The following is a 22,633-nucleotide window of genomic DNA, read 5'->3' on the forward strand; positions in this document are numbered from 1 at the left end:
AATATGGATATATAGATTTTCTTTGTTCTTAAAACATACCTGTTATTTTTACTCCTTCCTTTGTTTCAGCTGGTACACCAATGCCAAACTCATTCTCTCCAGAGACTCGGAAGTAGTAAATCGCCCCTTCTTGTAAGTTGGTGATTTTGTAGGAGAGGCGGTTACAGTTGTTGGTCACAGAGACCCATGCTTTCTTACTGGCCTCACGTTTTTCTATGTGGTAATTCTTCACTGGTGCTCCGCCATCATTTTCAGGAACATCCCAGGATAACACTGCAGATTCTTTGGTTATATCATGTACAGTGATATTGGTTGGAGGACCAGGAGAATCTAAAACTTTGACAACTAAGGTCAGTGAAGCAGCATTCACAATATTCTGAATTGTTAACGTGTATTTTCCAGAATCATTTCTGTTGGCATTTTCGATAGTAAGTGACGTACGAGAGTCTGTGGAATCAATATAAGCTCTAGCACGGAGGTCACTGTCTGGCTTACTCCACAGGACACTAGGTGCTGGTCTTCCCCGGAAAGGTACAGTCATGGTAAAGGAGGTGCCGGCCTTGACAATCAAGGTCTTCTTCATTTCACTGTCAAGATCAAATACAGGTTCTTCTTCTCTTTCTTTTGCTACCTGGGGATCGGTACTATCACTGGGATCACTAGCACCGACCTTATTGACAGATCTTACTCTGAAAACATACTCGGCTCCTGTTGTTAGTCCACCTATGGTATATTCTCTGCCTCTTAAGTTCTGAATGGCAGTCTCCCACTCAGTTTCATCAGATTTCTTGTACTCTACATTGTATCCTGTCACTGGGGCCCCGCCATCAAACAAGGGCTTAACCCAGCTAATAGTTATGTTTGTCTTGCCTGAGTCCACAATTTTGGGTTTGGATGGAGGAGATGGCAAGAACACTGGATCTTCTGCCCGAATTAAGGGAGAGGTTTCACTTGGAAGGCTCAGGCCAGCAGCATTTTCTGCATAAACCCGGTACTCATATTCACATCCTTCCCGAAGTCCGGTTGATTTCACTCTCAGGTCATAAACTGGTTTTTTGTTTACACGCACCCATCGTAGGCTGTTTTTCTCTCGCCTTTCAATTATATATCCAGAGATTTCACTGCCTCCGTCACTCTCCGGTCTCGACCAGCAAAGGGTCATGGACTCTTTGGTCACAGATGTAATTTCCAAAGATGTAGGTGGACTTGGAACAGTAAACGGATCTAGTGCCTTTACTGCCACGCTCTCCAGGAACTCACCAACACCATATTTATTAACACCCGTTACTCTAAAGATGTATTCGTTGCCTTTGAGTAACTTGGTTACTTTACAGGATGTTGTCCTTAATTCTCCTTCACATATTGTCCATGCGAGGTGGCTTGTTTCACGCTTTTCTACGATGTAATAGTCAATATCTGCACCACCATTTTCTTGGGGCGGTCCCCAGGAAAGCGAGCATTTCTCAGCTGTGAGGCCATTTATTTCAAGCGGTCCTGCTGGTGGGCCAGGCTTATCAAGTACCTTGCAGTTAACTGCCATAGACCGAGTTCCTGCAACATTCTTCAGTGTTAGTACGTATTGCCCAGTGTCTCGTCGGATACAGTCTTTCACTGTTAATGAAGTGTTATAGTCTGTTGAGGCAATTTCTGTTCTTGCTCTTTCTTCAATTTCCACCCCATCCTTGGCCCAGGAGATCACTGGCAGAGGTCGCCCTGCGATGTCTGCATTTATCTTAAGGACCTCTCCAGCTTTGACAACAATCACATCTCGGAACTTGACATCCATCATAATTCTTGGAGCCTCAACGTCGTCTTTAACTGTAATAGGCCCAGTGGATTCAGATGGTTCACTAACTGAGTCAGCTGCATTCCTTGCAAAAACCCGGAATTCATAACGCTGATCTTCAGTAAGTTCAGTGACTTCAAAGTATGTTTCTTGTACATTAGTAAAATTGCACTTCAGCCACCGGCCATCTGGTAGTTCTCTACGTTCGATAATGTATCCTGTGATCTTAGCGCCGCCATCATAATGTGGTTTAGACCATTTAAGTGACACTGATTTTCTGGTGATATTTGTGACTTCAGGTTGTCCAGGAGGGTCACAAGGGTCTCTTGCAGGGACTGGTTCACAAGACTTACTGCATTTACCAATTCCAGCAATGTTCTCAGCATATACACGATACTCATACATCAGTCCTTCATCAAGGCCTGAGACTTTCATTTGTGTATCAGCGATGAGGATTTTATTTGCTTTTGACCAAAGAATGCTGCTCCTTTCTTTATATTCAAGGTGATAGCCAATTACTCGACTTCCTCCATCATTAACAGGCACTTGCCAGCTTACAAGCATGGTAGATTTTGTGGCATGCACAACTTTAGGAGTACCAGGAGGACCTGGAGGGCTGAATGGATACTCTGCAACAACAGATTTAGATTCACTGTAGGAGCTCTTGCCATAGCGGTTTTCTGCACAAACACGGAACTGATACTCACTTCCTGTTGTCAGACGAACTATTTTAATGGACGTTCTTGCAACTGCCTGTGAAACTATGTGCCACGTGGTAGAAGTGGTTTCTCTCTTTTCAACGATATAATTGCTAATTTGGCAGCCACCGTCATATTCTGGAGGATTCCAGGAAATCGTTATATTGTCACAACTAACCTCATCAATATGAACAGGTCCCGGAGGCCCTGGTTTGTCAAGGACAATTACAGTTATAGGAACTGTTATGGATCCAGCACTGTTGGAAACACATAATTCATAAGTGCCAACATCTTCCCTGGAAGCTTCCTTGATAGATAGTGATGTTACAGTCTTTGAAGAAGAAATATTGACCCTTGTGGTTTCTTTAAGAATCTGACCATCCTTTTTCCAGCTTACAGTAGCTTGAGGTCTCCCTTTAAATGGAATGTCAATCTTAAGTTGGTCTCTAGCCTTTACATTGAAAGTATTGAAAGGAAGCTCGACGGAGGGCTTTATTTCAATATCCCTTGCGATTACTGGCACTCCGAGTTGTCTCGGATCACTTCTTCCTTTTTCATTGACGGCAGCTACCCTGAAGGTATACTCTTCTCCCGCAGTTAAGCCAGATATAGTTGCTTCTAGAGTCTTAACTTGTGTGCAAGTGCTCCATTTTTCACTCCCTTTAGTCTGCATTTCAACTATGTAGCCAGTAATTTTGCTGCCACCATCACTTTCTGGCTTCTCCCACTTAATTGTAGCTGTGTTACGGGTCACATCAACGAGAGTCACTCTTCCGGGGGGAAGGGGTGGTTCAGAAACTTTAACGGGTTCTGTGGTTTCAGCTGGTAAACCAATCCCATATTCATTGGAAGCCAAGACTCGGAAGTAGTAAGAACATCCTTCTTGTAGATTTTCAATTTTAAAAGAGTTCTTTGTGCAGTTGTTTGTAACAGTAGCATACGCTTTTCTTGTGGTTTCTCGTTTCTCAACAATGTAGTTTGTAATCTTAGCTCCACCATCAATAAGTGGTGGCTCCCAAGACAGTGTCACCGAGTCTTTCTTTACTTCTCTTACATTCAAATTCACAGGGGCACTTGGCGAGTCAAGAACTCTGACATTAACGAAGGCTGTTTTGGAACCACTGTTATTTTCTAGTGTCAGATTATACCGACCACTATCAAATCTGGTAACGTTATCAATTACCAACATTGTGTAGGAGCTGGTCACCTCGATCTGCGCCCTCTCTGTGAGAGTGCCTTCAGCCTTTTCCCATTTAACTTCAGGTTCTGGTCGACCTTTGATTGTGACAAATAAGCGTAAAGTAGCACTTGCCCGCAGAACGACCACCTTTCTGAGATCAGCATCAAGCTCTATTTCTGGTGGCTCCAGCCTCTCTTTAGCAACAACTGAGCCAGGTATGGTTGCAGGTTCACCTACACCTTCAGAATTGATGGCACAAATGCGGAAGTTATACTCAGTATTTTCTTTAAGCTTGGTCACTGTGAACTGCTTTCCTTGTAATCCTGTTGGTGGAGTGCAGGTTGTCCATTCGTCAGCAGAGGCTTCTTTGACCTCCACCACATAGCCCTTAACAGGTGCACCACCATCATAAATTGGCTTATTCCATGCCAGGGAGACAGAAGACCTGGAAGTATCTGTCACCTTTGGATTACTTGGTGGACCTGGTGGATACAAGGCATCACATGCACGATAGAAAACCGATGGCTCGCTAGGTTCACCCACACCAGCTGCATTTTCGGCAGCGACTCTGAACTCATAGGAATGACCTTCAGTAAGGCCAGTTACTCTGAATCGGAGATCTGTTAGGGTTTTCTTGTTGCATTTGGTCCATCTAATGCCTTCCTTATCTCGTTTTTCAAGAATGTAGCCCTCAATTTCGGCACCTCCATCATCCACTGGGCGTGTCCACGTTACTACCATAGAATCTTTGGTGATTGCTGAGGCTTCAGGCGGTGAAGGAGGACCTGGTGGCTTATACGGATTACAGGCTATAACAGGCTCAGATTCCAAGGGCTCTCCAATTCCATATTTATTCACAGCCATGATGCGGAAAATGTACTCATTACCAGGAAGAAGTTTAGTGACTTTGTAGTTAAGGGCCTGTACCTCCGTTGAAACCTGGGTCCAGGAGAGTCTGCTTGTTTCTCTCTTTTCGATGATGTAATGTGAAATACTAGCGCCACCATCCTGTAAAGGTGGGTTCCATGCCAGGTAACATTTCTCAGCAGTAACTCCAGAAACCTTCAGAGGACCTTCAGGGGGCCCTGGCCTGTCGAGTACCTTTACAGTGATTGGTATGGACTTTGTACCACCGACATTGCTGAGTTTCAGGATATACTGTCCTCCATCAGTACGTATACAGTCTTTGACAACAAGAGTGGTTTTCTGAATTGTAGATTTAATTTCCATCCTAGCAGTTGTTTCTTCAAGCTCTTTGCCATCTTTTGACCAAACAATATCAGGTATAGGCTTGCCGCGGATATCAGCTTCCAGAACAAAAGTCTCTCCTGCACGAACGACGATTACATCTTTGTATTTTGGATCCAGTGAGGCATTTGGTGCATCAATTTCATCTCTGGCAGTAATAGCACCGGTGCTTTCAGATGGTTCACTAAGGTTGCCAGCTGCGTTTCTTGCAATTACTCTAAATTCATATCTTTGGTCTTCTACAAGTCCACTCACTGTAAATTCAGTTTCTAACACATTGGTAAAGCTGGCTTTCATCCAGCGGCCATCAGGTAGATCTTTCTTTTCTACAATATAACCTGTTATCTTGCTACCACCATCATAGGCAGGTTTCTTCCATTTCAGTGTAACGTTGTTTCTTGTAATAACAATGGCTTCAGGGCGACCGGGTGGGTCACATGGATCACGAGCAACAAAGCATTCTGAGACTTTGCTAGGCTTGCCAATGCCAACAATATTTTCAGCAGAAACTTTGAACTCATACTCAAGGCCTTCATCAAGCCCAGTCGTTTTGAATTTGGTGTCTTGAATGGGAGTCTTATTTAATTTGACCCATAAAATGCTGTTCTTTTCTTTCTGTTCAAGATGGTAGCCAATAACTTTGCTTCCTCCATCATGAACTGGCTCGTGCCACTGCACAATCATCTGATCTTTTGAAATAGATGTCACAAAAGGAGTTCCAGGTGGCCCAGGTTCTTTAAATGGATATTGTACAATAACTGGTTTAGAATCCAGAGGGGCGCTCTTTCCATACCTGTTTTCTGCAAAAATTCTAAACTGGTACTCAGTGCCTGTTTTCAGTTTGGTTATTTTAATTGTTGTTCTCGCAACTGTTGCTGATACCATCTGCCAAGTGGTGGTAGTTGTATCTCGCTTCTCTACAATGTAGTTGCTTATTTGGCAGCCACCAGTGTAGGCTGGAGGTTCCCAAGAGATGACCACAAAGTCTGCACTAACTTCGTCAAACCGAACTGGTCCAACTGGAGGTCCGGGCTTTTCCAAAACAATGATGCTGAGATTTTCTGTTGCCGTACCTGCACTGTTTGTTGCTGTTATAGTGTATTTTCCAAAGTCATCTTTGTTACTTTCCTTAATGTGCAGCATCGTTGAAGTGGCTGTTTCTTCAACATTTACTCTCGTTGTCTGTTTAAGAGGCTCACCATCTTTGACCCACGAAATGTTAGGTCTTGGTCGTCCGATAACTGGAATTTCAATTTTAAGATCTTCTCCAGCTTGGACAGTATATGTGTTAAACGGTAACTTAAAACTAGGCTGTATGGTCAAATCTTTGGCTATGACAGGAACACCAAGCACTCTTGGATCACTTTTTCCTTTCTCATTATAAGCCTTGACACGGAACTGATATTCTTGTCCAGAACTCAAACCAGTAATCACGGCATTACAGACTTTGGATTCGGCCACAACACTCCATTTTTCTGTTCCTTTGGGCTGCATTTCAACAACATAACCCAAGACTCTGCTGCCACCATCATGTTCAGGTTTCTCCCACATCAGTGATGCACTGGTCTGGGACACATCCGTAAGCGTCACTTTTCCTGGTGGGGAAGGAGGTTCAGCGGCTTTCACAGCATCAACGGTTTCCACTGGAACACCAACTCCAAATTCATTTTCAGCCATAACTCTAAAGTAATAAATGGCTCCTTCTGTAAGATTCTCAACTTTAAAGCTTGTTTTGTTGCATTTACTACTCACGTTAGCATATGCTTTTCTGGTTGACTCACGTTTGTCAATAACATAGTTCTTCACCTTTGAACCACCATCAATGATGGGTGGCTCCCATGCCAGCAGGACAGAATCTTTTTTCACTTCTTTGACTGCCAGATTCTGTGGTGGCCCTGGGGTGTCAAGAACTTTCACAGTTACAAATGCAGACTTAGATCCGCTACTGTTTTCCAGCTTGAGAATGTATTTCCCAGCATCATTTCTATCACAGTTATCTATTGATAGCTGGGTATAGTTTACTCCCTTTTCAATTTGGACCTTATCTGTAAATTCACCTTCCTCTCGAGACCAAGTGATCTCAGGTGTTGGGCGACCTTTGAATGGAATGTGAATTCTGGCAGATCCACCAGCCCTTACAACTATTCCTTTCCTTAATTCAGAGTCAAGGTCAAGTTCGGGTGCTTCAAGTTTATCTTCTGGTTTCACAGTACCAGGAACTGATGTAGCCTCACCTACGCCAACTTTATTGAGGGCAGAGACTCGTATTTTATACTCTTGGTGCTCAACGAGTTTTGAGATTTCAAATCGCGTGGCTTTCAGGCCAGTCTGTGGAGTAACTATTTGCCATTCTTCTTCATCTGCTTTACAGATTTCTACTACATATCCTATGATCTCACTGCCACCATCATAGATGGGCTTGCCCCAGGCAAGTGTAATTGAATTTTTAGTGGTGTCTACAATGTGTGCGTTGGTGGGTGGGCCAGGTTTGAACACAGGATCACAAGCCTTATAGTAAACTGTAGCTGGACTTGGTTCCCCAACTCCAGCAGCATTTTCTGCAGAGACTCTGAATTCATATTCATGATCTTCTGTTAATCCTGTTACTCTTAGACGCAAATCTGTAATGCGGCGTTTGTTACATTTTATCCACCTTATGCCACTTCTGTCTCTTTTCTCTACAATGTAACCAATAATCTCACTTCCACCGTCACTATCTGGACGGTTCCAACAGACAGTCATGGAGTCCTTGGCAATGTTGGTGACTTCCAAGCTTTTTGGTGGTCCAGGAAGCACAAACGGATTTTTCATTAGTACTGGTGCAGATTCCAAAGGCTCTCCAACACCGTATTTGTTGACAGCCATTATGCGGAAAATATATTCATTCCCTTCTAAGAGTTTGGTAACTTTCAGAGAATTGGTCACAACTTCTGAAGAAACAACAGTCCAGGCAAGTCGACTTGTTTCTCTCTTTTCAACAACATAATGAGAAATATCACTGCCACCATCTTGAAGTGGTGGAGACCATGTTAAAGTGCATTTTTCAGCAGTGACTCCAGTAACCTGGACTGGCCCTTCTGGAGGTCCTGGTCTATCCAACACTTTTACGTTTACTGGGAATGACTTGGAACCTGCAACATTGGAAGCTCTTAAAATATACTGTCCACCATCAATTCTAATGGCATCCTTTACAATAAGTAAAGCCTTGAAATCTGTGTTCTTTATTTCACATCTGGCAGACTCTTCAATTTCCTTATCTCCTCGTAACCACTCGATGGTTGGTAGGGGCTTTCCGTAGACATCAGCCTCAAGCCTGAACGTTTCTCCAGCATTCACTACAATTGTATCTCTGAATTTCGGATCCATTGAAATCCTGGGAAGTTCAACCTCATCCCTGGCAGTTATTGGTCCGGTACTGTCAGAGGGTTTACTTATTGCACCAGCCGCATTCTTTGCAATGACTCTGAACTCGTATCTTTGATCTTCAGTAAGACCGGACACGGTAAATTGAGTTTCAATGACATTTGTAAAGCTGGCTTTCATCCAGCGACCCTCAGGCAAATCACGTTTCTCTACAATGTAACCTGTAATCATACTTCCACCATCATAAACAGGTTTGGTCCACTGTAAAGTGATCTCATTTCTTTTAACCATTATTGCTTCTGGTGTTCCTGGTGGGTCACAGGGATCTCTGGCTACATAGCATTCGGAATTCTTGCTTGCTTTACCTACACCAACAATATTTTCAGCATAAACTCTGAATTCATATTCAATGCCCTCTTCTAGATTGACTGCTTTAAACTGAGTGTCATGAATAATAGTTTTGTTGACTTTTGTCCACAAAATACTATTTCTTTCCTTTTTCTCGAGGTGGTAACCTATGACTGGGCTTCCACCATTATTGATTGGTTCATGCCACTGAACAACCATGGAGTCTTTGGAGATGGCTGTGACAAATGGGGTGCCTGGAGGGCCTGGTTCTTTGTAGGGATATTGAGCTACAATTGGATCAGACTCCAAGGCAAAGCTTTGTCCATATCTGTTTTCAGCAAATATTCTGAATTGGTATTCTGTACCAGTTTTCAGTTTGGTCACTTTCAGTGTGGTTCTGGCAACAGTAGCAGAAACAGTATCCCATACTGTGGTGGTTGTGTCTCTTTTCTGAACAATGTAGTTGGTGATCTGGCAGCCCCCTGTATATAATGGGGGATTCCAAGATAACGTAATACTTTCAGCACTGACTTCATCAAATTTAACAGGTCCTTTTGGAGGATCAGGTTTATCTAGAGTTATAATTTCAATGGATGCTGTTTTCTGACCTATAATGTTAGCCACTGTGATTCCATAATGTCCACCATCATCCTTATGAGTTTCTTTAATGCTGAGTACAGTGAGGTCAAGTGAATCGGTAACATTGACTCTTGTGGTCTGCTTCAGTGGAAGACCATCTTTCGTCCAGGTAACGGTTGGCTTAGGACGTCCAGAAATTGGCACTTCTATTTTCAAATCTTGGCCAACCTGTACACTGTAATTCTTGAATGCAGGTCTTACATCTGGCTCAATGACCAGATCTTTGGCAACTATTGGAACTGCAAGCGACCTAGGATCACTTCTTCCCTTTTCATTTACAGCAACAACTCTAAAGAGATACTCTTCTCCCTGAGTTAGGTTAGTAATTACTGCTTCAAGGGACTTGACTCGAGCACACTCTGACCATTTCTCGCTGTGTTTAGCTTGCATTTCCACAATATACTGAATGATTTTACTGCCACCGTCATGTTCCGGCTTTGTCCAACTCAAGGAGACACTGTTTCTGGTGACATCATCCACAGTTATTTTTCCCGGAGGTTGTGGGACTTCTGCAACCTTAATAGGATCAGCAGTGTGGGCAGGAAGGCCGATACCGTACTCGTTCTCAGCTGTGACTCTGAAGTAATAACTGCTGCCTTCTTGGAGTTGATCAATCTTCCAAGAATTCTTATGGCAGTTTGTTACCACTGCAGCATATGATTTTCTTGTGGCCTCACGTTTCTCAACAATGTAATTTTTTATTTTGGATCCCCCATCCAACAGAGGAGGTTCCCATGTAATTGATACCGAGTCTTTAGTGATTTCTGTGACTTTCAGGTTAACAGGTGGACTTGGTGTGTCCAGGACTCTCACGGTAACAAAGGCAGACTTTGTTCCACTGCTGTTTTCTAATGTGAGAGTGTATTTTCCACTATCGTATCGGTTGACATTGTCAAGAACAAGAGAGGTGAAACTGCTAGTGACATCAATTATAGCTGCATCTCGGATTTCACCATCCATCTTCCCCCATTTCACTTCTGGTGTAGGACGACCTTTAATAGGAACAAAGAGCCTTAAGGAGCCACCAGCCCTTATATTTATAATTTTCCTCAGTTCTAGGTCAAGTTCAATGTCTGGTGCTTCTAATTTTTCCTCAACTACAACAGGTCCAGGGACATCAGCATGTTCTCCAACTCCAGCTTTATTAACAGCACAGATACGGAAATTGTACTCATGCTTTTCCAACAGCTTTTCTACTTCTATATTTGTTCTATTGATTCCAGTTGGTGGAGTGCACATGGTCCATTCACCAACACTCACGTCACATTTTTCAACAATGTAGCCTTGGATTTCACAGCCACCATCATATATTGGTTTGCTCCAAGAAAGGAAGACAGAAGATCTGGTAATATCTGTGACTTTGGGGTTGTTTGGAGGGCCCGGTTTATAAATAGGATCACAAGCCTTTTGGTAAGCAGAAGGCGGGCTTGGTTCACTAAGTCCAGCAGCATTCTCAGCTGAGACTCTGAATTCATAATTGTGGTTTTCTAGGAGTCCAGTTACTCTCAAGCGCAGTTCCCCAACCAGGCGTTTGTGGCATCTTGTCCATCTAATGCCCTCCTTATCCCGTTTTTCAAGAACATATCCAAGAATTTCACTGCCACCATCAGATGCTGGTCTTTCCCATACAACGATCATTGAGTCCTTGGTCACTGTTGTGATTTCTGGAGCCTTTGGTGCATCTGGCACTACAAATGGATTCTTGGCAATCACTGGCTCAGATTCAAGAGGGTCACCAACACCATATTTGTTGACAGCCATTATACGGAAAATATATTCATTGCCTTCGAGAAGCTTAGTAACCTTGCAGCTGAGAGTCTGCACGTTGGCATCAACCAGAGTCCAAACTAAGCGGCTGGTTTCTCTCCTCTCCACAATATAATTTATGATGTCACTCCCACCATCCTGTAGTGGGGGTTTCCAAGCTAGTGTGCATTTTTCTGCTGTCACTCCTGATATGAGAACAGGTCCCTCCGGTGGCCCTGGTCTATCAAGAACTTTGACATTCACAGTAACTGATCTCTCCCCTGCAACATTTTGGGCCTTCAGTATGTAATTTCCACTGTCGGTGCGTGCTGCATCCTTAACACTGAGACTGGTGGCAAAGTCAGTGCTCTTTATTTCTAATCGAGCTGTATTTGAAAGCTCCTGGTCACTTTTTACCCATTGAATGGTTGGTATTGGTTTGCCATGAACATCTGCATCAATCTTGAATGACTCACCAGCATGAACCACAATTGTGTCTTTGTATTTTGGATCCATACTTATTCGTGGTGGCTCTACCTCATCTCTTGCTGTTATTGCTCCTGTGCTTTCTGAAGGCTCACTAAACACTCCTGCAGCATTTCGAGCTATAACCCGGAACTCATATCTGTGATCTTCAACCAGGCCAGTTACTTCAAACTGAGTGTCAATGACATTCGTAAAACTGGCTTTCATCCAGCGGCCCTCAGGCAGTTCTTTCTTCTCTACAATATAGCCAGTGATCTTGCTTCCACCATCGTAAGTAGGTTTCTTCCACTGGAGAGTCACAGAATTTCGTGTGACAATAATCGCCTCTGGCCGCCCTGGTGGATCACAGGGGTCACGAGCCATGTAGCACTCTGACACCTTACTTGGCTTGCCGATGCCCACGATATTCTCTGCAGAGACTCTAAACTCATATTCAATGCCTTCGTCGAGGCCAGTCGTTTTAAACTTGGTTTGAGGGATGGGTGTTTTATTCAACTTCACCCAGAGGATACTATTTCTTTCCTTGCGTTCCAGGTGATAGCCAATGACTTTGCTACCTCCATCACTAACTGGTTCGTTCCAATGTACTTCCATGCTGTCCTTGGAGGAGAGCGTTACAAATGGTGTGCCAGGAGGACCAGGAACTTTGAAAGGATACTGGGCTATAATAGGCTCTGAATTGAGGTAGGTGCTCTTTCCGTATCTGTTTTCAGCTGCAATCCTAAACTGATATTCACAACCAGTCTTTAATCTGCAAGCCTTTATTGTTGTCCTTGCAACAGTCGCTGACACAATCTGCCAGGTGGTTGTGGAAGTGTCCCGTTTTTCTACAATGTAATTATTGATAGAACTCCCACCATCGTACTTAGGTGGGCCCCAGGAAAGAGTAATACTATCAGATGTCACTTCCTCCATTTTAACTGGTCCAGTTGGAGGCCCTGGTTTGTCAAGAACAATAATGTTCAGGGTTTCAGTAGCTTCACCAGCCGAGTTAGTCAGTTTAACTGTGTAATGTCCAACATCTTCTCGGCAGGCGTCCTTTATTGTCAGTAGTGAATTATTTTCTGTGCTCTCCGCATTTACTCTAGTTGTCTGCTTCAGTGGTACATCATCTTTATGCCAGGTGACAGCAGGTGTAGGACGTCCAATGAATGGAACGTCAACTTTTAGGTCTTCGCCTGCCAGTACAGTGAAAGTATTGAACAAGAGTTTGAAGGCTGGTGGAATGACAAGATCTTTGGCAATTACTGGCACACTCAGTTGTCTAGGATCGCTGATGCCCTTTTCATTCTGAGCCGAAACACGGAAAGAGTATTCTTCACCCTGAATTAATCCAGTTATAGTGGCTTCAGTGACTTTGACTGTGGCACACGTGGCCCATTTGTCACTACCTTTGCTCTGCATCTCAACAATGTAGCCTAGAATTCGGCTGCCTCCATCATGCTCTGGTTTTTCCCAAGAGAGTGACACGCTGTTTCTGGTGACATCTACCAAAGTTATTTTTCCTGGAGGAAGGGGTCGCTCTGATGCTTTCACAGACTCTGCAGTTTCGGCAGGCAGCCCGATGCCATATTCATTTTCAGCAAGAACCCTGAAATAGTAACTACACCCTTCTTGAAGCTGGTCTACCTTCCAGGACGTCTTGTGGCAATTTGTTGCAACCGTTGAATATGCTTTTCTTGTTGATTCCCTCTTTTCAACAATATAGTTCTTTATTTTTGAACCTCCGTCAAGGAGAGGAGGCTCCCATGTCAGTGTGACCGATGACTTAGTGACCTCCTTTACCTTGAGATCCTGTGGAGGGCCTGGTGTATCTAGTACTCTAACATTGACAAATGCAGACTTGCTGCCTGAGCTGTTTTCTACAGTTAGTATGTATTTGCCACTGTCGAATCTGTTTACATTTCCAATGATGAGCAGGGTGTAGGAGCTTGTGGATTCAATGCTAGCTTTATCTAAGGATTCTCCATGTTCCCGGGTCCACTTCACCTCAGGTGCAGGCCTGCCTTTGATCGGAACAAAAAGTCGCAGGGTGCAACAAGCTCTTATGGTAACAACTTTGCGCAGGTCAGCATCCAGTTCAATCTCTGGAGGCAGCATCCTTTCTTCAGCCTTTGGAGTTCCAGGAACAAGTGCAGGTTCTCCCATTCCTTCAGAATTCACGGCATAGATGCGGATTTTATATTCCTGATTCTCTATGAGGTTGGTGATGGTGTAAGAGGTTGCCTTGAGCCCAGCGGGTGGAGTGACAATCTGCCATTCATCTTCCTCTGGCAGGGCAATCTCAACAATATATCCAGTGATTTCTGAACCGCCATCGTAGATAGGTTTATTCCAAGCAATGGAGATGGATGATCTGCTCGTATCGAGAACACGCGGGTTACCTGGCGGGCCGGGCTTAAACACAGCGTCACAAGCTTTATAAAATGGACTGGTAGAACTTGGTGCGCTAATTCCAGCAGCATTTTCAGCCATAATCCTGAACTCATATTCATGTCCTTCTGTCAGTCCAGATACTTTATATCTTAAATCAGTAAGAGTTTTCTTGTTGCATTTCACCCAGCGCTGCCCAGCTTTATCACGCCGTTCTACGATATAATTGATGATTTCACTTCCACCATCAGAGTCGGGATGTCCCCAGCAGACAACCATTGAATCTTTAGTAATAGCTGTAACTTCAGGGTTTTTGGGTGGATCAGGGGGTCCATAAGGATTAACTGCTACCATAGGCTCTGATTCCAGTGGCTCTCCAACTCCATATTTATTTACAGCCATGACGCGGAATATGTATTCATTGCCTTTCAAAAGTTTAGTGACCTTTAGTTTTGTCACTTGGACTTCTGAGGCTACATTTGTCCATGCCAATCTGCTGGTTTCACGTTTCTGAACTATATAGTGATCAATTTTGGCACCTCCATCATCCAGTGGAGGCAGCCATGACAATACACATTTTTCTGCTGTCACTTCAGAGACAGCTAAAGGTCCTTCGGGTGGGCCTGGTCTATCAAGAACTTTGACATTGAAAATGTGTTTAGCAAACCCACCAGGATTCGTTGCTGTAAGGATATAGGCACCACTGTCTCTCCTTGACGAATCCTTATTTATCAGGTAAGTAGAGAAATCTGCAATTCTTATTTCTAACTTTGCTGTGCCTTCAAGCTCCTTTCCATCTTTGGTCCATTCCATTGTTGGTGGTGGGCGGCCTGAAACATCAGCTTCTAGCTTGAATGCTTCGCCTGCTTTTAATATTACTGTTTCTTTAAATTTAACATCCACCATTATCTTTGGTGCTTCAATGTCATCCCTGCACGTGATGGCATCTGATGGCTCAGATGGTGGACTAATAGCACCAGCAGCATTTTTGGCAATCACTCGGAATTCATAGGCAGCGTCTTCTGTTAGGCCACTGACTGTAAATTCATTCTCCAGAATGTTGCTGAAGTTGGCCTTCAGCCACCGTCCATTGGGAAGGTCTCTCTTTTCAACTATATAACTGGTAATTTTAAAGCCTCCAGTGTATTCAGGCTTAGCCCATTTAAGTGTCACTGTGTGTCTAGTAATATTTAGAGGAACTGGTTTCCCAGGTGGGTCTATGGGATCTAAAGCAAGCATGGGTTCAGATGGCTTGCTCGGCTTGCTTTTACCGGCCAAATTTTCTGCAATCACTCGGAATTCATAAGCAATACCATCTGTAAGTCCACTTGATTTGAAAATGTTGCCTGGTACTAATGCTTTGCTCACAGTCTGCCAGAGAATACCATTTCGTTCTTTTCTTTCCACGTGGTATCCTAAAATGGGGCTTCCACCATCAGAAAGAGGCTCATTCCAGCTAATTGTCATTGAATCCTTGGTAACTGCAGTTACCTGAGGGGTCCCAGGAGGCCCAGGAACCTTAAATGGATAGTTGGCAACTATAGATGCGGATGTGATGCCTGGTCCAACTCCGTATCTATTTTGAGCTTTTACCCGGAATTGATACTCTACTCCGGTAGTAAGGCGAGTGGCTTTATAGGTAGTGCGAATGACAGTGGTTGCTAACTCAACCCATGTAGTACTGTCAGTCTGTCGCATTTCTACTACATAATTGCTTATCGGTACACCTCCATCGTTCTCGGGTGGGTCCCAAGAGAAGGTTACAAAATCAGATGAAACTTCATCGAATTTGATTGGTCCAGTAGGAGGCCCTGGGATGTCATGGACTTGAATGGTGATGACATCACCAACCTCTCCTACAATGTTCCTTGCCGTTAATGGATAGGGTCCGCTATCACTTCTTACACACTCGTTGATATTTAAGATGGTTGAGGTGGCTGTATTTTCAAAATTAACTCTCTGTGTCTGTTTAAGAATCTGGTCTCCTTTTTTCCACGTAACAGTGGGCTTTGGCCGACCAAGCACTGGAATTTCCACTTTGATGTTCTCACCGGCTCTGGCGATGACTAATTTCTGATAAATGCCACGAAGATCCAACTCGGGAAGTGCTGTCTGCTCCTTGACAATGACGGGTCTGCTTTCTCTGGGGGCGCTTCTTCCCGCACTGTTCACCGCCATCACTTGGAATGTGTATTCTTCCCCTTCGGTTAGATTCTTCACCACGCATTCTAACCCCTTCACAGTGGTGATGTGGGTCCATTGGTCAGAGCCTTTTCTTTGGGCTTCGATCACATAGCCAGTGATCTTACTGCCACCATCGTGCTTTGGTTTAGGCCACGCCAGGCTGACTGTGCTCTTAGTTATGTCCATGATGTTCAGACTGTCTGGTGGTGACGGTGCTTCAGAGGCTTTCACAGGTTCTGTTGTTTCTGCTGGCTCACCGATTCCATATTCGTTTTCCGCCATCACTCTGAAGAAGTATTCGCATCCTTCTGACAAACCAGTAACTTTATATGTGCATTTATGGCACTTGGTGGTAACGGTGGAGTAAGACTTCCGTGTTGCTTCTCGTTTCTCCACAATGTAGTTTGTTATACGGGAACCCCCATCTATCAGAGGGAGGTCCCAGTGGAGGGTGACACTGTCCTTTGTGATGTCTGTAGGCCTCAGGTTAAGGACAGGTCCTGGGGTATCCAAGACTCTGACGTTAACAAAGCCGCTTTTCTTCCCAGCAGGGTTCTCAATGGTCATAACAAATTTACCAGTGTCATATCTGTTACATTCCGGTATGATCAGAAGAGTAAAGGACTCCGTGTTTTCAATGTTAGCTCGGTTTTTAAGGTTGATGTCATCTTTGGTCCATGTCACTTCAGGAGCGGGGCGACCTTTAATTGGCACGAATATTCTAATACTGAGTCCCGCTCTAACAACAAGTGTTCTTCGAAGCTCAGCATCTAGTTCAAAATCAGGAGCCATTTCCCGTTCTACAATTTCAACATCTGGAATCATTGCTGGCTCCCCGATACCTGCATCATTGATGGCTCTGATTCTAAAATTGTATTTTTCTTTAGTCTGAAGATCAGGGACAACAAACTGAGTGATTCGGATGCCAGTTCCTATTGTATCTTTTATCCAGGCCTCATCTCCTACTTTTTGATGCTCTACGATATAGCCAGTGATTTCAAGTCCTCCGTCATAGTGAGGCTTGCCCCATGCTAAAGAAGCAGATTTTTTGGTAGTATCAGTGACACGTGCATTTGAAGGTGGGCCTGGGGGATCTGAAACAGAGGCAAAGACACAAAAGTATACGTTAGGAGTTTGGCTTTTGGATAACTTCGCTAAAAAAGTGGCATTCTCAAATGGGTGGTGTTAAAAAAAAATACAAACATGCTACGTCTTTCATCAGAACAGGTTTTGAAGCATCACTGGGTGGACCAATTCCTGCTTTGTTTTCTGCGCTGACACGAAATTCGTAGGTGTTTCCTTCTTGCAGTCCTGTTACTTTGCATCTGAGATCTGAAACTGGCGTCTTTGTTGCTCTCACCCATCGCAAGCTTTTCTTTTCTCTCCTTTCAACATGATATCCTGTGATTTCGCTACCACCGTCATCCACTGGTCTTTTCCAACTGACGGTGGCAGTGTTTTTAGTGACATTTGATATTTCGGGTTTTCCAGGAGGGCCAGGGGGACCTTAAAAGAAAGCAAATGTATGAGAAATCCATGCCTTCATAAACTGGGCTGCAAATGTTAACATGTCAGTTCTCTTATATGCTCTACGTACCAAATCTGTCCACCATTTTGACAGGTTCAGACTGTACAGGTTCTCCTTTCCCATATTGGTTTACAGCTGAGACCCGGAAGAGGTACTCATTTCCTTGGATAAGTTTGGTGGCCACATGCCTGCAAGACTGAATGTCTTCAGCCACCACTGTCCACAAAAGTCGACTGGTTTCTCTCTTTTCAAGAACATAGGACTTTATTGGTGAGCCACCATCCTCCAATGGAGGTGTCCACGTGAGTGTTGCTTTTTCAGCAGAAACATTACTGATTTCAATGGGACCTGGGGGACCAGGTACGTCGAGGACTGTTACCTTCACGTGTTCCTCCTTTGTGCCAAAAGGATTGGTAGCAGTAATGGTATATTCACCAGCATCTTTTCTAGTGGCATACTTGACAGTAAGCATGGAAGATGTTGGGGTCGAAGATATCTGAACAATATCTGATGGTCTCATGTCTTTTCCTGCCCTAGACCAACTCGACTTTGGAAGGGGCTTGCCAAGAATGCTAATGGCATTCAAAACAATGGTATCTCCTGCCTTAATTGTCAGCCCATCTTTTATTGTGGGATCGAGGACAATGGTTGGTGCCTCTGCAAAGAAAAAGAAATACATTTTAATCAGCAAAGAAAGGAGGCTTAATTAGCGATTTTTTATGTGTATAAAAAGTAAAATTAGACCCACCATATTCATCCTTGCAAATAATGGTTCCTGTACTTTCTGATGGAGCACTGATAGCACCTGCTGTGTTCTTCGCTCTAACTCTGAATTCGTATTTTCCACCTTCAACAAGGTCAGTTACAGTAAAGGCACAATCTGGGACATTAACATGGTTGGCTTTTGTCCAAGATTTAGAGGGTAGATCGCGCTTCTCCACTATATATCCAGTCAACTTATGACCACCATCATATTTGGGTTCAGTCCAAATGAGGGTCACTGAATTCCTTGTTACATTAATAACCTCAGGTTTGCCAGGAGGATCTAAAGCAAAGCAAAAAAAGCCAGTCGAATACCAATTTTTTTTTTTCATGCAGAAAACACACCTGGGCTTTCCTTTGTATAACGACTTACCAATTGGATCAAGTGCCACAACAGGCTCTGACGGCAGGCTTGGCTTGCCGACTCCTGCTAAGTTGATTGCCATGACTCGGAATTCGTACTCAAGACCTTCGGTTAATCCTGTCACTTTGAAGTCTTTCATCCTAATAGGAGTCTTGTTAGCTCTCTTCCACAAAAGACTGTTTCTCTCCTTGAATTCAATATGATACCCTACAAAAAAAAAAAGACCCAGTGAATTTGTCAATTCAGGCAGAAAATACTGATTTTTAAGTACATATTTTTGGCCAAATGGTTTATATGTGGACATAATATGGAATAAATAGTCACTCTTGCTGGGCTATACTCTTATTTCTAGGCACTTTTTTTTTTCTCTTGGTTTCTGTGTATTTATTGCACCTTCTGTTGAAAAACTCTAACTTAAAAAAATCACTATGAAAGCCTTTAACTATTAGGAGATTTCTCATTGAAATCAAGTGTTAACTAATGCTTAATATACTGAAAGGAAAAAATAATTACTGTATTTGCAGATCGTGCTGTAACAAAGGAGCATCCATTCAGCTTGTTTTTCAGGGAGGACAATTTGGAAGAAACATTAATGTAAAAGCTACAGGAGAAGAGCAAATGAAATACCTGTAATGGGAGAGCCACCAGTTTTCCTGGGGTCAGTCCAAGTTAGAGATACCGAATCATGTCTGACATCCACGATATTGGGCGGTGGGGGAGCATCAGGCACATCTAGGAAAAAGTAGATGATGCAAGATTTATAATAGGGAACTTTCCTCAAAAACATCTTTTGCTCTGTGTTTTCTGACTCTGAGACACTCACCAAATGGATGTTTAGCAACAATCGGCTCTGATTTCAGGCCTTCGCCTACACCATATTTATTTTCAGCACTGACCCTGAAGGTGTATTCCATGCCCTCATGAAGTCTGGTTACTCTGAAGGTGGTCTTCTGGACAGCTGAGGCACATGTCACCCACTTGTTGTTTACAGAATCTCTCTTCTCTAGGATATAGTTGGTGATTTCAGAACCTCCGTCATCCTTTGGAGGACCCCACTTTAAAGTCATGGCTTCTGCTGTGACTTCATCAAATTTGATTGGTCCTGTGGGGATGCCAGGCTTGCCAACAACTTTTATAGAGAGAGTTCCTTCCTTGGTGCCGGCAACGTTCTTCAGTGTGATTGTGTATTTTCCAGCATCAGATTTTTGGCAATCATGTACCACAAGAGTTGTGTTAACTGCAGTTGACTCAACACTGACCCTTGTGTCAGCTGGTAGAGGATCTTCCCCTTTCTTCCAGGATACTGATGGAGCTGGCTTGCCTTTTATGGGGATCTTAAGACGGAAGTTGCTGTTTTCTTTAGCCAAGTAGCACAGATCAGGTATGTCCTTTAAGTCAAGGTCAGGAGCCACTATAAAATAGCAGAGATAAATTATTGTCATTTTCCAGACCAGGCAATTGATTTTTTTCAGATCATTATAAATTTTAAAGGATTTTCATATAAGCCAGTGAGTAGGGCTCAAGAGTGCACTTTTGAGGACAATAAAGGGAAAATGAAGATGCATGGCTAAAGGCTTACCAACATCATCCTTTGCCACAGCAGTGATTTCACTTGGGGTTCCTTCTCCGTTTTCATTCTCAGCACTCACTCTGAAGGTATATTCCTTGCCTTCAGTCAAATCTTTTGCAGAGTACTGTAAGTTCATTGATTTCATAACACGTTGCCACTTATTGTCTTCAGTCAGGAAATCTACTACATATCCGGTAATTCGGCTGCCACCATCACTGCGAGGCTTTTTCCAGCCTACGCTACAAGATGACTTAGTTACAGATAGCACTTTCAGGTCCACAACTGGTCCAGGGGTTTCTAAAGCAAAGAAGAAATGATAAGACTTAGCCCAAGATAACCAAGGTCGGAGGTCACTCAAAGTGATGGGATAGTAGCTCATTTGCTTACGGGAAGCTTTGACGGCATCACGTGTTTCCCCAGGATCCCCAATGCCATACTCATTTTCAGCAAACACTCTGAAGAAGTAGGATTTTCCCTCCTCCAAGTTAGACACTCTGAAGCTTGTTTTTGGGCACTCAGTTGTCACTGTAGACCAGGACTTCCTCTCTGCGTCACGTTTTTCCACCACATAGTTGATGATGGGACTTCCACCATCAATAATAGGAGGATCCCAGGTAATGTAAGCAGAATCTTTGGATATTTCCTTAACAGTGACATTGACAGGTGGCCCGGGAGTATCTGGACAAATCGTGGGTAAATAAGAAATGAATATGTAAAAAATACATAGACTACATTTTTAACATATGATTGTTTTCTTCAAATAGACTTACCCAGCACTTTCACTACAATGGTATATTCCTTTTTACCACAGCTGTTCTCCAGAGTCAAGATATATTTTCCTGCATCATATTTGTTCACATTTTCACAGCGCAAGAAGGTGTCAAAGTCCGTTGATTTTATGTCAAGTCCAATCCTTTCTCTTAGATTGACGTTCGGTTTAGACCAAGTTATCTTTGGAGGCGGACGTCCTTTTACTGGTACATACAGTCTCATTGTAACTCCAGCACGTAATATGAGTGTTTTCCTCAAATCAGCATCGAGTTCTCCCTCAGGTGGGACTGTTTGAAGTAATAATTTAATGGTCAAATGCGTTTCCAAGGACTAGGCTTATCACTCCTAAAGTATGTTTCATTTCCAGAACTGATTTCTAGGTCTTTAAAAAATTCTTAGTATGATCCTCAAAACTTCTGTATTTCAGTACTCTGTAGTGATTTTTGATCTTTCTATATTCTGATATCCTGTAGGCTAAACCAAGTTTTCCCTGAAGGATCTGTACCTCCTCTCCTCCTTTTCTCGTGAACTTCCATACTCTCAAACTCACTCTCTATTAAATATAGACAACTGATTCTTGGGCTCTCTTCCATTCTTGTTTTTCTTTTCTATATTCAGTGAAGGCTCTCTGATGATACTCTGGCTCTCTTTCCTTATTTCATCATGGGAAGAAAAATACATAGAGGGTGACGTATTATACCAAGAAATTAAAAATAAACGGAGAAATGGTTATGGGAGATAAGAAAATAGAAGAAATGGTGAAATGGAAATTAGGATGGAGAGTCTACAATTACATACCTATGAAAAGTGGTAGATTAGAAGATGAAAAAAAATTAGAATGACAAATAGCTCACTACTTAGTTTAAAAAAAAACGCTTTGTTTTCAGGATAAAATCCTATATTCCATATTCTTTTGAAGATATTAATTCTCATGTAAGTGTGAGTATGAAAAGCTTTGCAGCCACAGATCAGCTAGCATTCCATTTGATCTGTGTAGGATACCATACAGTACCAACCCAGCTCTCCATTACAAGGTACTCCTAGAGCTACTAATTCTAACACTCATAAATAAACAAATCTACCTAAGGGAGTTCTATACTGCTTTTTCATAATATGACTGATGAGGAAAACTCTATTTCTGCTGGTAATACTCACTTAAGATGTCCTTGGGACAGTGTTTGTCTGGCACATCACTGGGGTCGCTGTATCCAATCTTATTAACAGCATACACACGGAACTGATATTCTGTGTCTTCCATTAGGCCGGTAACCTCAAAGCGGGTTTTCTGCAGCTTCTCTGGTAAATTGCACCTCACCCAGTGATCAGAGTCAGCTCGTTTTACTTCAACAAGGTAGCCAATGATAGGGCTACCACCGTCATAGGCTGGCTTGCCCCAAGATAGACTCACAGAGCTACGGGTTGTATCGTATACTTTAGGAAAAGCTGGTGGGCCAGGAGGATCTGAGGATAAATAACAGAAAAATTTCATTAAAAATCTCATTCCTGATTGTTCAGGGTTGACTACAACATAAGATAGGGGACTCTTGGGGCACCTGAGTGGCTCAGTGGGTTAAGCCTCTGCCTTTG

The 22,633-nt window shown here is 43.2% G+C and overlaps 1 protein-coding gene across 1 annotated transcript in view; it reads right to left on the reverse strand.

Annotated features, from left to right (window-relative positions):
- Window positions 1-22,633, reverse strand: part of TTN (titin) — a 274,251-nt gene that overhangs the window by 32,267 nt on the left and 219,351 nt on the right. The window contains 11 exon segments of the mRNA XM_046018787.1: window positions 40-17,145; window positions 17,255-17,557; window positions 17,649-18,236; window positions 18,328-18,624; window positions 18,715-18,912; window positions 19,333-19,437; window positions 19,529-20,116; window positions 20,285-20,572; window positions 20,663-20,953; window positions 21,046-21,333; window positions 22,202-22,507. Coding sequence (XP_045874743.1) covers window positions 40-17,145; window positions 17,255-17,557; window positions 17,649-18,236; window positions 18,328-18,624; window positions 18,715-18,912; window positions 19,333-19,437; window positions 19,529-20,116; window positions 20,285-20,572; window positions 20,663-20,953; window positions 21,046-21,333; window positions 22,202-22,507 — 20,358 coding nt within the window.

Source organism: Meles meles, chromosome 9, assembly GCF_922984935.1.
Source record: "Meles meles chromosome 9, mMelMel3.1 paternal haplotype, whole genome shotgun sequence".
In the NCBI taxonomy this organism is placed as follows: domain Eukaryota; kingdom Metazoa; phylum Chordata; class Mammalia; order Carnivora; family Mustelidae; genus Meles; species Meles meles.